Source organism: Podarcis vaucheri (genome assembly GCF_965113315.1).
Source record: "Podarcis vaucheri genome assembly, chromosome: 9".
Classification (NCBI taxonomy): domain Eukaryota; kingdom Metazoa; phylum Chordata; class Lepidosauria; order Squamata; family Lacertidae; genus Podarcis; species Podarcis vaucheri.
In genome coordinates, this window is record NC_138767.1 from 51,563,840 (window position 1) to 51,577,944 (window position 14,105).

Here is a 14,105-nt window from a genome sequence, read left to right on the forward strand (position 1 = left end):
ATCCAAACAGCAGTTCCCTCCTACTGTAGCATATCATAAACGGCTTTTAAAATTCATGGAACTGAAAAAAGATTCTTACAGTGCAGCGCAGGAGGCTTTTGTTTGAAAAAACAAAACAAAATAAAAATCCTGCTTCATACTGAGGGTGCTCCTTATATTTATCAGATTTCAGCCATTGGCTTAGAAGGAAGTTATTTTGATCCCATTGAAACCTACCACCAAGTGAGGGTGCTCAAGTTTGCAGAGTTAGCAAGCGAGATGCAGCAGTTCAATTCTGAATACCATTACTAGGAAGTAAGCCACATGGAATTCAGTGGGAATTCTAAATAAACATGCCCAGGATTCTACTGTACAGTGGTACCTCGGGTTAAGTACTTAATACGTTCCGGAGGTTCGTTCTTAACCTGAAACTGTTCTTAACCTGAAGCACCACTTTAGCTAATGGGGCCTCCCGCTGCTACCGCGCCGCCGGAGCACGATTTCTGTTCTCATCCTGAACACAGAGGTGAACCCAGATCTGCTGCTGCGTGTACATGTGACAACAAACCAATCAGTTACCACTGTATTTGTATGATGCAAGTGTTTGTCATATTCACACTGTAAGTAATTAGGTGTACACGGAAACCATCTCAGAGAGACTATAGATCCAAATGAGTTTTGAAATAAGGCAGTGGCTGCACAGTATACAACGTTGTGAACTAACAGGATGTTTATACTTTGGTACATTGGCATGGAAGTACTTGTTTGAGAAAATATTAAATGCTGTAATTTTGTACCTTTCCCTACAGCCTTGCATCTGTTATAAGGGGCCAAGTATTGACAGCAGATGGAACACCACTCATTGGAGTTAATGTGTCGTTTTTACATTATCCAGATTATGGGTACACCATCACTCGCCAAGATGGAATGTAAGTTTCATGTCACGTATGTTGAAATAGCAGTACAGAAAATTAACTTGCCTTATTTCATCAAAAGTTGTTTTGAGGTGTGTGTGTGTGTGTGTGTGTGTGTTTATGTCCACACACACACACGAAAAGGGCTACTGCTTCTTCTGACAAACTTAATAAGAATCTTCAAATTTAAATTGTATATATGTTTGTGAGCAAGATATAAATTTAAGGCATTTTACACAATAATAATCTGATTTACATTAGGTTTGACTTGGTGGCAAATGGAGGCGCATCTTTAACCCTAGTGTTCGAACGGTCACCATTCCTTACTCAATACCACACAGTTTGGATTCCATGGAACGTCTTCTATGTCATGGACACCCTGGTCATGAAGAAGGAGGAGAATGACATTCCCAGCTGCGATCTGAGTGGATTTGTGAGACCAAATCCTGTCATTGTATCATCACCTCTTTCTACCTTGTTCAGGATTTCCCCTGAGGACAGTCCTATTATTCCTGAGACGCAGGTACAATACATCTTAAGTCCAAATATATTTGCGAGAATGAGGACCCTTTCTAAGTAAGGGGGGCTGGGGGCAAGGTTCCTTCTAGGGCCCCCACATTCAGTGCCTTGTCAACTCCACTGCTGCTACCCGGCTTCCTACCCTTTCCTGGTTGCTTTGTCTCCCCCCCTCCCCCTCTTAACATGTGTTAATGGCAATAGTTAATCTGTCCCTTGTGGTGATGACTGCCTTCACAGTGTTTGCCATGGAAGCTAAATGTGGCATCTGAAAGCAAGTTCAAATTTAAGGAAATGTGTTACTGCTTAGGATATATGGGCTGCAATGAAATAGACATTGGGAAGGATCTAGGAATTACAAGGTTATCAGCATATTTAAATACATGGTGTGACCTATAGCATGTTTCAAAATGAAGAGTTGTTTTTATTTTGAAATTAAGGACTGCTATGTAATATTATTTAGGCAACTCAAAACATTCTGCTATAAAACTTGTGTTTTAGACTCATAATGCCCTACTCCATTAGCATTGTAAGGTGGAAGGGGATGAAACACAATCATTCGTTGATGTGGACTGGAAGCCTAAAGGAAAACACAGAATAATTAAGCAGGAGCCAGTTTTATCTGTCACTGTTATGCCTCTGCCTTTGGTTACTGCAGATGAGATCAAAAGTTAGTTTCAAAATACTACCCGTGGCAACATAGCTTTGATTTTTGGCAGTAGCTGATGAAATGTCTAAACTCAAGTCTATAAACAATTAAAATTAATAATTTACAAGCCTCTCGGTAAAGTGCTTTGAAAGAAAGGATTATTTTAAGAAAAAAGTAAACTTTCACACCTTGATTTTATTTAAACTGTACTAATATGAATAGCTTTTTTATGATGTGTGGGCACATTAGCGCTGTTGCTAATACATATCTGATATGTATTTTTGCAGGAAAACATAAATTATAGGGGTGCTTTCTCCAAACTCTGTGCACTCACAGGATTCTTACTTTCTGTTGTAGAAGTGACGCATATATATAATTCCCAAGGGCTGAATGTTAAGCTCAGATGCACAATACATAATATTGAATATCCTCATCTCTCACAAAAACCATTAGTCACAATAAATCAATACAGTTCCAGGCTTTCTTGCAAGTGAACAGTGTAATTTTTCAAAGAAATTATCAAGCAAGACATATAAAGTATGTGTAAGTGATAACTTGAAAAACAAAACAAATAAGTTCATTTCCATTTGGTTTTCCTTCACTAGAATCAGCTACAGTAGTAAAATGAGTTGGCAACATTCTGCATCATTTTCAGAGCATACCAGTGTGCTACTCTAGTTATGGATTCAAAGCTTTATTAACACTTTACTGTTTGCCAGGACAGTCTGGTGGCAGAAAAGAACAGCAATCACAGATAACATTAAGCCAAGGTGTATGATTTGTTCAAATCATAATGTAAGACAATCCTTGACTTAGTTTGATATCTTAGTCAACACTCATGATTTGTTTCTGTCCAAACAAATTACCACGTGAAGCCAAATTTTGCTGTTGGCTTCCTGAACATGGTTGTTTGGGAGAAACAATCCATAAGCACTGGTTCAGACACCACACTAAAACTAAAGTTTGTTGTTCATTGCTCCCAGCTAGACAAAGGAAAAAGTGAAACACCAGAATGCAGCTTGGGCTCATTTTCTTGAACAGTATGCAGTGAAGCCTGGGCAATTGCCCCATCCAAGATCAGGTGGCAGCACTTGCCACCCACACCCTATGCCATGCTATTGAAAGGGGTCCCTCCCACCCCCCACAGAGGGGTTTTTTTCAGGGGGAGGAGGGGGCAGAGCTTCCTTCCACTTGCAGTTCTCAAGACCTAACCCACAATTGCAGGATTCTGTTTGGGAGAAGGGAGACTCTTGTCTGGTAAACGTGGGTATTCAGCTCAGTTTTGCTCAGTTTTAAATTAATGAGCATAGCTTAGCGCCATTAATTTCAGTGGGTCTACTTTGAGTAAGACTTGCATTGAATACTGCTTATACTGTTAACCAGTGAGGCAGGACTTCTTAATGATTCCTGCCACCGTATCCCGCTCATGAGAGCTCATGGAGCCACATGAAGCGTCGTGTCCCCTGAGATCTTGCAGTGGGAGATGCTTCTCTCCAAACTTGGCCATGGTGACTGTTGCATTGCCCTGCAAATTGCCTGGATGGCATCAACATGCACTTGCAGAACCAGTTAGTCTGCAGCAGCTCCTAAACTGGAATGCTGCTGAGCAGTGCAGATCTTTCCTTGATGGCTCCTACCTGGAAGCTTGGGTTAGGCTAACTTTGAGGCAGCTTTTTGAGTTGGTGGCCTGAGAATTAAGCTTTATGTGTTTCAGAGGCACCATATTTTAGTGATATGAGATTTATCGTTGTCTTTTTAGAAATCTTCTCATCTTAATGGAGCTGTTTGGTGGCTTTACAGCTAAAGCTTTAGTGGTGTGGTTAAGAAAAAAATCTAGTTGGAAGTCTTGAATGAAATAAAGATGATTGACTACCTCAATCCATGGAAGACAGAAACCCATCTTGTCTAACTATCACCCACACACTTTTCTAGGCAAGAAAGGCTCTAAAAAGAAGATTGAATCATTGTGCTCTCCTGATATGAGAGAGGGTTGAATATTGATCAGAATGCATGAGGAAGCTTTCCCTAAGGCAGCCATCTAGCTTGAGAAAGAAAGGAAAGAAAATTTCTGTTTTAAACATCTTCCTTGAAAAATTGCCAATGTAAATATTCTGAAGGCAATATTTTGAAATGCCATACAACAAAACCATAGTAATTAGTAATTAGAACTAAATTGTGAAATATAGTAAGTAGAAGTAGGAAAATCAGAGAGGGGTATGTTTAGACTTTAAAGAAGAGCAGCTCATCTCTAAAAGAAGTGAGGTGCCACTCCACTTTCCCAGGGGTCTGTCTCCATGCACATCCTCTTGCTGTACCATCTGGGGGCTGAGAGGCCCCCAGACTACACAGATGATGTCAGAAGGGCCAAACACACCAGTGGTTCATCAGACTCCAGAAGCAGCTGATGTGAAGGCTGAGTACCATTTCCCTCTAACCTGAAAAGGCAACTCTCCCAGGGGTTTTGCAGGATACACGGTCATCCTGCTCACCAGAGCCTCAACCCAGGTAGAGAGAGACTCATACAGCTCTCAGCCTGCATGTCCAAAGGTGTCTGACCTTCCCCCCATCTCTTTTCCCAGCCTGCTTCTTGAGGGAATCAACACTGGCAACAAATGCCCTCACATTCATTTCCTCTTCACCCACATCAGCAGCCAGTTGATGAGGGATATATTTCAGGGAGGTTTTGTGTGGCTTTTTAAAGGAACCATGGCAAGACAGGAAATAAGTTTGATTGGACCGTAAGAGGCAGATTTCCCAGATAGAAAGGTTCCAAAATGAAAAGGACTTCAAAGCAGAAGGGCATGTGTGCATGCCTGTCCTGTGATGGCTGCAGTGCCTCAATCCTGCTGGATTTACCAACCAGAATTTCAGAGCAGGATGAAATCTTGGTTTAAATTTCTGGTTTAAACACACAAAGATCACAGCACCCTGAAACAACTAACAGAAGTGGAATAGAAAAAGGGAGGGGTGAGGAGGTCGTGGAAATAAGTGAATGAAAGATAAGATACTGAAATTGTTTGATGTGTTTTAAACTGTTTTTGTTTGGCTATGTTAGTTTAATGTGTCAGTGTTATGTAGTGTTTTTGTATTGTATTGTTCTTTTTTTATAGTGTTGTATTTAAATTGTTGGGAAAGTAATAAATATTATTTTTTTTTTTAAAAAAAAAGATCACAGCACCAAGCCGGGCTCATGAAGGAGGGGAGGCATACAGACCATTCCTTCCTAAACCATTGTTTAGATCCAATGGATCCAAACTACAAGAAAGAAGATTCCACCTAAACATTAGGAAGAACTTCCTGACAGTAAGAGCTGTTCGACAGTGGAATTTGCTGCCAAGGAGTGTGGTGGAGTCTCCTTCTTTGGAGGTCTTTAAGCAGAGGCTTGACAACCATATGTCAGGAGTGCTCTGATGGTGTTTCCTGCTTGGCAGGGGGTTGGACTCGATGGCCCTTGTGGTCTCTTCCAACTCTATGATTCTATGATTGTCTTTTACAGAACTCAGATCACAGTATTTTGTACACATGTATATATGTGACAGTTATTTTCTAGCTAGTACATCCATTGATGCAGCAATTGCTGTAGGAAATATGGTTGTAAAAACTTTCGCATATATTCATCCTAAAAAAAAATCACATCATGCTTCAGAAGTTTAGGTAGTCAGCCCAATAATTGTTTAAACAATTGCATCCTTCTACAGAAAACGTATTTGTGATAGTTTCTAATCAATCACATGCACTAAAATTCTTGCTAGTTGAGATTAATTTGTCATTTTCCTCTTTTTATTTTTTAGGTACTACATGAGGAGACCACAGTCCCAGGAACTGATTTGAAACTGTCTTATTTAAGCTCCAGAGCTGCAGGGTATAAATCCGTTCTTAAGATCACCATGACGCAGTCAGTGATACCATTTAACTTAATGAAGGTTCATCTTATGGTGGCAGTGGTGGGAAGACTTTTCCAAAAATGGTTCCCTGCATCCCCAAATTTGGCTTACACATTCATATGGGATAAAACTGACGCGTATAACCAAAAGGTCTATGGTTTATCTGAAGCTGTTGGTAGGTCTTATTTGTGTTATTATGGGTTTTGTTTGCTTGTTTGCATTATCTAGAAAACATAGAATAATATTTAATAATGAAGATATACGAGAAGTTCAGTATGCTGTGTAGAATGAATTTAAACTTATAATTGTTAACAATTACTGTTACAACAGCTTACTATTAACAGTAAATTGTTGTAAGCTGACTTGAGGGCTCTTCTTAGAATTGAAATGTGGTATAGACATATTTTTTCATTTTTATAAAAAGAATGGAACTGTAAAATCACAAAGGAATTACACTTCGTTTGTAATTATCACATCTAACCAAACTAGTACCTGGAAGTAACAAATTGTGAGGACTGTGTTGATCAGGTCTGAGACAGACTAAGATGGGGGAAATAGTTGCACCATCATTTTCGCAGAAAAAGTCTTGGACTGCCTGTGGTGCTTTCAAAAAACAAAATGATTTTAATTGCCTTAAATTGCTATTAAACATCTGATGTTTTTCAACAACTCAAGGCTTTAAATTATTTCAAGTGAGCATCAATATATCATGTGTATATAGAGCTTCAAGCTTTAATCAGTCAGTACAATTAATTGACTGAAACTTCAGTCACAGATTAAAATTTGCTCCCTGAATAATTGCTAGAGTTGACAAAACACAGTACACGGGACTCCTGAACTAATTCTAGCCATGCAGGCTATACAGGTGTGTCACCTCCATCCCTGCAAAAGATTTGTTGAAAATTATAAATATATATTTTCTAGATTCTAACACTAACCCAGAGGAAAAACTGATATTCTAAGTGTGTTGTGTTAACATGCCAAGAAACCTCCCTGTAATTGGAAACTCTGTTCAGTGAAAGTACTTAGAACCTGTCTTCAGGTATCTAGAGAGGAAGGGTAGTTTAAAAATAAATAAATAATTTTAATTTTTTTTGCAGTATCTGTAGGTTATGAATATGAATCTTGTTTGGATCTAACACTGTGGGAAAAACGGACAGCTATTTTACAAGGCTATGAATTGGATGCCTCCAACATGGGGGGCTGGACCCTAGATAAGCATCACGTCCTGGATGTTCAGAATGGTAAGTCTCCATTTTATTTTAATATTCTTTTTTCCTGGACTCATACTGACTATGTAATTAATTCATTGTCTGTCAAACAAAATTTATGAGTAATACGCATTCATGACTATCCTAGAATTATTCTTTAATTTGAATTAATGTCAAATTTATAAGCATAGCTTCAGTCCATGCCAACACCAGGAAATGTTTTCCTCTTCATACTACATAAAAGCATTATGCTGTGCCTAGTCTCCCCCCACCAGATGTGTTTCCATGGAACTGTGTCAAGTACAGCTAGCATTATTGCTCCTCTATTGCCTCACTGTATTTCTGTGCAAATAAATGTTTCCTAAGCCTCTCATTGTCAATTCGAATATTTGGTGGGGAAATGTATTTTATACAAATATGTTATTGGGGGAGGGGGAGGTTTTTAGTCCACAACAGAATTGGGGACGTGGGTGGCGCTGTGGGTTAAACCACAGAGCCTAGGACTTGCTGATCAGAAGGTTGGCGGTTCGAATCCCCGCAATGGGGTGAGCTCCCGTTGCTCGGTCCCTGCTCCTGCCAACCTAGCAGTTCGAAAGCACATCAAAGTGCAAGTAGATAAAGAGGTACCGCTCCGGCGGGAAGGTAAACGGCGCTTCCATGCGCTGCTCTGGTTCTCCAGAAGCGGCTTAGTCATGCTGGCCACATGACCCAGTAAAGCGAGATGAGCGCTGCAACCCCAGAGTCGTCCACGACTGGACCTAATGGTCAGGGGTCCCTTTACCTTTACCTATGCAGGAAATATACACCATTCCTACTCGTCTCCAATACTTCCAATCCTTTCAGAGCTAAAAAGAATCAGATATGGCGCTAGCACATGTCATTAAGTTGCTCCTCCCCCCTTCTGAATTCTGCTGCGTACCTGAGGCTCTGTTCCAAAAACTTCATACATTTTCCTTCCATTTCTGGTTCCTTGTAGTGGTTCTTCCCTGCTTCATTAACTTTCCTTTACTCATTTTTACATATCTTTATTCTTGAATTCCAACTATTCTTTCATTCTTTTGCTTCTTTTAAATCTCTAGTATTTACTGCATTTCCCCCCCTTAAATCTCTGATAAAAATCCATGTTTCAAAAAAAGGAAAAGGAAAGCCCATGTTTCCTTCCCATAGTTCTCTGCTTGACCTGCTTTATCCAACCTTTTTCTTCTCTGCCATCACTAATGATGTTGCTGTTGTTTAGCAGCTAAACTGTGATCCTAAGTACACTTACTCAGGCACAAGCTCCCTTTTCACTTGTGGCTTTCAAGTAAATATGTCTGATTTACCGGAGAGCTTTATTGTTTCAATTAAACAGTTTGCTTGATGCCCCATGAAGCTTCTTCATTCAAACAGTTTAGGCTTAAATATATTGGGACTTCCATAGCAGTATGACTCCAGCTACAACTGCAATATAGCAACATGTATATTTCCTTCCATATTATGAAACACATTACAAGTTGCATGGAGGAAATATTTCTCCTGTCATTGGAACGCTGCCAGTTTTAGAGTGATATGTGCCTGCCATTTAACTGCAGGCGGCAATGACACACAGGTGCTTAGTAAAGGTGACTAATGACACTCATGTTGACTGGAAGTTATGTAATGGAAGGAAAGAAATTATCTCAGATTTAAGATAGGCAAAGACCTATCTTAGAAAGGAGGAGGCCGGGATGCAGAATGTTATGGGAGCCAGAGGACACAGAAATGATGTCTAAGGACTAGTTAACAAGATCATGTTTCTTGGTATGTAATTCTAGCTATTATGGGATTAGTTACAGAGAGACTTCTTTTCATGTGAATATGGTACATTTCACTGGGAGGCAAGGGTTAATAAGTGTACTGCCATTGAATGCCAATTCCACTTATCATGGGAACTGGCAGAAAGCAAGTAAGCACTGAGATAATTATGTGTACATTCATTTTCCTCATTTTGTTGTTCAGTAGTTTCTGATCATAAGGTGAGTCAGCTATGCTCCTAAATTTATGTTCAGGAGACTGTTTGACAAGTAATGACTTTTCAAAGTGATGCCTGTCTAATTGAATAAATGAAGTGGCTAGTTGTAATGACAGGGTGGATGAGCTGGGGAAATTTATTCACAAGGAAGCAAAGACAGTGACAGGTGTTTATACGGACACCCTGAATCACTGCAATAAATATTCTAATGTTCATCTTTCCCCCTGTGGTAATAGAAGAGAGATGCGAAAGGGCAATTTTTCAAAGTAATGACAGAATAAATCAGGTACCATAGTGCTGAGTGCTGACTTGTATGATACCTCTGATGAAAATTATAGAACTCAGCTATTTCAGCAAAATTATGGTTTCCTGATTGTCATAAATGATGTGATCATAGGAAGGGGATTTCAGATTCCATTAGCGCATTCTCGTTCCAACTTTTCTTGGGGAAATGTAATCCATGTGCTGTTATGATGCAGCCTCATTTACATGGCTTTTCTTTTATATTTCATAAGCCATTTTCATTTTCTCTTATTTCATAATGTTGTCCATCCTCTGGTATACCTCTCTCAGATAGCATGGCATTAGAAAAGTAATTGGCACAGCCCAAGGAACATGTTCTGTTTATGGAAAATATTTACCCATTGAAATTCAACTTAAAAGTAACCTAGGGTGGAGAAAGCTGTCATAGAACTTCCTAAATGTATTTTAACAGTTATTGTGGGACAAAAATAAATTCATTAGTACTGTTATCTTTGAAATATTGTACACTTGATCAATAAAGCAAGTATTGCTATACAGTACAAAGTGACATGTGGTTTGCATGGATTATAACACATTGAGATTTACTGTGGAATAAGTGTAACAGTAATAGCAGACAGCTCTCACAGCAGACCTTGACTGAGTCATTAATCAGGATAATAATGAGGATAGTGGCAATGTTTGAACAAAATATAGTTGTAACCGTGGAAGCCTAATATTAGGCACATATATTGCTTCCCCACATTTCCTGTGAAGGCCATAAAAATGATGCTGGAGAAATGCTTCTTCTTTTCCCAATGATTCTTGCCCAAACATTTTTGTTGTGTTTGACATATGAGTACAGAACTGCAGATACATTACAGAGCTGGGCTCTGCTAGCAAAGACAACTTATTCTTTTGCGTAAAATAATACCATTTGACAATGGGAAATTGAGGCTGTCAGAAAACTTATTTACAATAATAGTTTACTGGTATAATGTTGTGGGTGTGTGATGCGTAACAGGACATATGTAAGCAATTTATTCTAACAGTACAGAATAAACGAACAGGAATGCATCATTCCAAACTAATGTTCACCCAAATGCAACTGAGAAAAATGCACATGCAAATGGGTACCATGTATGTTTCCCAGAGCCAAAAAATCCAGTTTGGGAGATTGTCAAGTCAAGTGGTTTTGAATAGTATGAGTTGCCTGCTTGGGAGGAAGGAGAAGGAACATAGAACCAGTATTTAGGTCAGAGAGCAATTTTTTATGGCAATCCAGTGGGGGGCTGCACAGGAACAGCTCAGCTTCTCAGCCATGAGAAGCACATGCACAGCACCCATTTGTATATCATTGCTCCCTATTGGATTGCCCCAAGGTAACTGTTGCAAACACGAGTTCTGCCTATTTCTACTTTTCCAGATGTATCCTTTTTTTAAGCATTTGCCAACTTTTCATAGAAGTTTGTTATTAAAAACATCACTGTTATCTTATATACTTTTTTTCTCTTGCTGTGGTTGCTCTGATTACCTTCTGAGCTGATTGTAAATATGAATAGTGATATTTTGATCCTTTTTCACAAAGAGTTTCATTCAGTGGGTGGGACTGAAATGGATGGCCACATGTGCAACAGACTTCTAAAGTGCCACTTCCAGATAGCAGCTTCTCTTGAATTTCAGGAGAACCAGCGTGGTGGTCATTGTCTTCTCTCTTGATCTTGACACCTTTGAAATATAGTCCCAGTGTGGAATATTAAATGTATTTAGTATTTTCTGATCAAAATTTGTAACTGACAAAAATACTCCACTGATGTAGGAAACCATATTTGTGTTTTCTCCAGGAATCCTCTACAAAGGCAATGGGGAAAACCAGTTCATCTCTCAGCAGCCACCAGTTGTCAGTAGTATAATGGGCAATGGTCGACGACGTAGCATTTCTTGCCCAAGTTGCAATGGTCAAGCAGACGGCAATAAGCTTTTGGCTCCCGTTGCCTTAGCTTGTGGTATTGATGGAAGCCTGTACGTAGGGGATTTTAACTATGTTCGACGGATATTCCCATCTGGAAATGTAACAAGTGTTCTTGAACTAAGGTATATCTTTACCTACTCCTAAAAAATTTGGTTTTGAGATTATGTGATGAATCAGTCATTTTATGATACCATGTTTCCATATACACCTGAACACTGTAATAAAAATGCAAATGCTTTAAAAATAATATTTTAAAATGAGGTTAAAGAAAGATGGGACATTTTCTCAAGCCATTTACTCATGGAGATAGCTGTCAAAATATCTCAGCTATTCAGATGATAAAAAATGACTGAATGGAATTACAATCAGCAACCTTATCAGCACCATTACCTATTTACTGTTCCCTCTTTTAACAACTTTTCATCTAACTTTTTTTCTAATACTGTTTTTTTTGCTCTTCCTTTCCTTGCCTTCCCACCAAGAAATAAAGATTTTAGACATAGGTAAGCATTTTAAGCATGTTCGTACTTTTTGTTCAAAGTGTTCTTTCCTTTAAAAAAGAATGAACAAATAAATTCAATAGATTGAAGTGCTATAAAAATTGTTACGATCATAAGGAAGGAGTGCTCTATAAAAATGACTATTTTTGCCTTAAATCATAGAGAGGTGTAAGTTTGGAAGATTGCTACTATTCAACATAACCCAAATTCTTTCCCTGTCCTAGTTAAAATAGTTATATTTTATCATAAGGCATCCCAGGAAAGTCATTTAAAGGATAGAGTATAAATGTCTGAAATGACTAGATAAATAAATAAAAACATTGCTTGCTCCCCATCACTTTTTGTTTTCCATTTCCAGCCTGTCTGTAAGGTATTGCTCCTATTTTTCCTCCTTGATGTGCTTATGTAATCCCTGCCTCACTCATTCACCAACATCCTCTCCTTTTCATTGTTCTATCCTTGCCCTGAATGCCACAGACAGAACTTTCATTTTGTCTTTGCATCACCTGAAATGCTGTGTGTTTCAGTGGAGTCAATTCAAACATTCAGCTGCCAGGTTTATAATAACCAATGATATAGAAATCTAGTGATGGGCATGTTATGTGTGCAGCATGCCTGCGCCACTTAGCAGTGGAGAACAAAACCAGCTATGTGGCTCAATGGCAGAACAATCCCTGGCATCTCCAGGTAGCGCTAAGGAAGACTCGTATCTCAGATTCCAGAGAGAGAGCATCAGTCACTGCAGACAAATACATTAGCCGAGGTCTAACTCAGTATAGATAAATAGTAGATAAATAGGTACTGCTCTGGCGGGAAGGTAAACGGCGTTTCCGTGCGCTGCTCTGGTTCTCCAGAAGCGGCTTAGTCATGCTGGCCACGTGACCTGGAAGCTGTACACCGGCTCCCTTGACCAATAAAGCGAGATGGGCGCTGCAACCCCAGAGTCGGCCACAACTGGACCTAATGGTCAGGGGTCCCTTTACCTTTAACTCAGTATAGGGACGCGGGTGGCGCTGTGGGTTAAACCACAGAGCCTAGGACTTGACAATATCAGAAGGTTGGCGGTTCAAATCCCTGTGACGGGGTGAGCTCCTGTTGCTCAGTCCCTGCTCCTGCTAACCTAGCAGTTCGAAAGCACGTCAAAGTGCAAGTAGATAAATAGGTACCACTCCGGCAGGAAGGTAAACCGCGTTTCTGTGCGCTGCTCTGGTTCGCCAGAAGCGGCTTAGTCATGCTGGCCACATGACCCGGAAGCTGTACGCCGGCTCCCTTGGCCAATAAAGCGAGATGAGCGCCGCAACCCCAGAGTCAGCCACGACTGGACCTAATGGTCAGGGGTCCCTTTACCTTTAACTCAGTATATGACATGGCAACATCCTATCTTCATAAGAGCAAAGTGTAGATGATTCACACTGAATTACGGCCCGGCATATCTTTAAAGAGGAGGGTGATAAAACAGCATGGACAGCGCTTTGCTTTCTGTTCTGTGATCACAGTGACTGCCACTAGCTAGAATGAAGTGGGCAGAGTTCAGTCTGAAATTATTTGCTAGACACATGCATTACATCACTGCTGTGTGCCACAGCTGCTAAATGTGTCAGGCACAATGCAGGGTGACATTAAGAAACCCCCCTTATTATCATGCATGCTTCATCTTTATTTTTGGTCTTTCTCCCCCTCTTACACAAATCCCCAGAGACCTACATTTTATTTTATTACGTCTGTTTTCTGTTGAAATTCACTCGGGCTTCTGGTTCTACTGCCTCATGTGTGTTTTCTTCCTTAACTGTGAAAGGTTTTTTATATTTCAGAATTAATGTTTCACATATGTTGCTTTGTGTAGTGTCGGCAAGTAGCATTTTCTCCATGACTAAATATAATATGCACCCTTATTTTAAATTATAAGCATAGCTGTCAGCTGTTCTCATATCATTCTGAAGGTTCATTATTGCTTTTTTAAAAAAACAACAACCAGTGCCCCCTGTCCATTGAAACCAGCTGATGCTTTAACAGTCATTAGATAGAATACTTTGTAAATTCACATTTTAATATTATACCAAATGCAAAATATGACATGCATTCAAAAGTTGTTACACATGGCTCCCTTCATTCTGTTGTTCATCTGTTGCTAAGCATATTGGGGAATTAAGAACATATGTTAAGTCATACCCATTTTCTGTGATTTAACTATATTATACAGCACTCGTACTCTCAAATACTGGAATAGGGAAAGTGAATGTGTGATCCATA

At 39.5% G+C, this 14,105-nt stretch overlaps 1 protein-coding gene across 12 annotated transcripts in view; it reads left to right on the plus strand.

Moving 5' to 3' along the window:
• Window positions 1-14,105, plus strand: part of TENM3 (teneurin transmembrane protein 3) — a 1,324,874-nt gene that overhangs the window by 1,270,820 nt on the left and 39,949 nt on the right. For all 12 annotated transcript variants that reach the window (XM_082237150.1, XM_082237146.1, XM_082237151.1 and 9 more), the window contains 6 exons: window positions 789-908; window positions 1,155-1,416; window positions 5,850-6,117; window positions 7,043-7,186; window positions 11,228-11,477; window positions 11,838-11,858. In XM_082237150.1, the coding sequence (XP_082093276.1) occupies window positions 789-908; window positions 1,155-1,416; window positions 5,850-6,117; window positions 7,043-7,186; window positions 11,228-11,477; window positions 11,838-11,858 (1,065 nt within the window). The remainder of the gene's footprint in view (window positions 1-788; window positions 909-1,154; window positions 1,417-5,849; window positions 6,118-7,042; window positions 7,187-11,227; window positions 11,478-11,837; window positions 11,859-14,105) is intronic.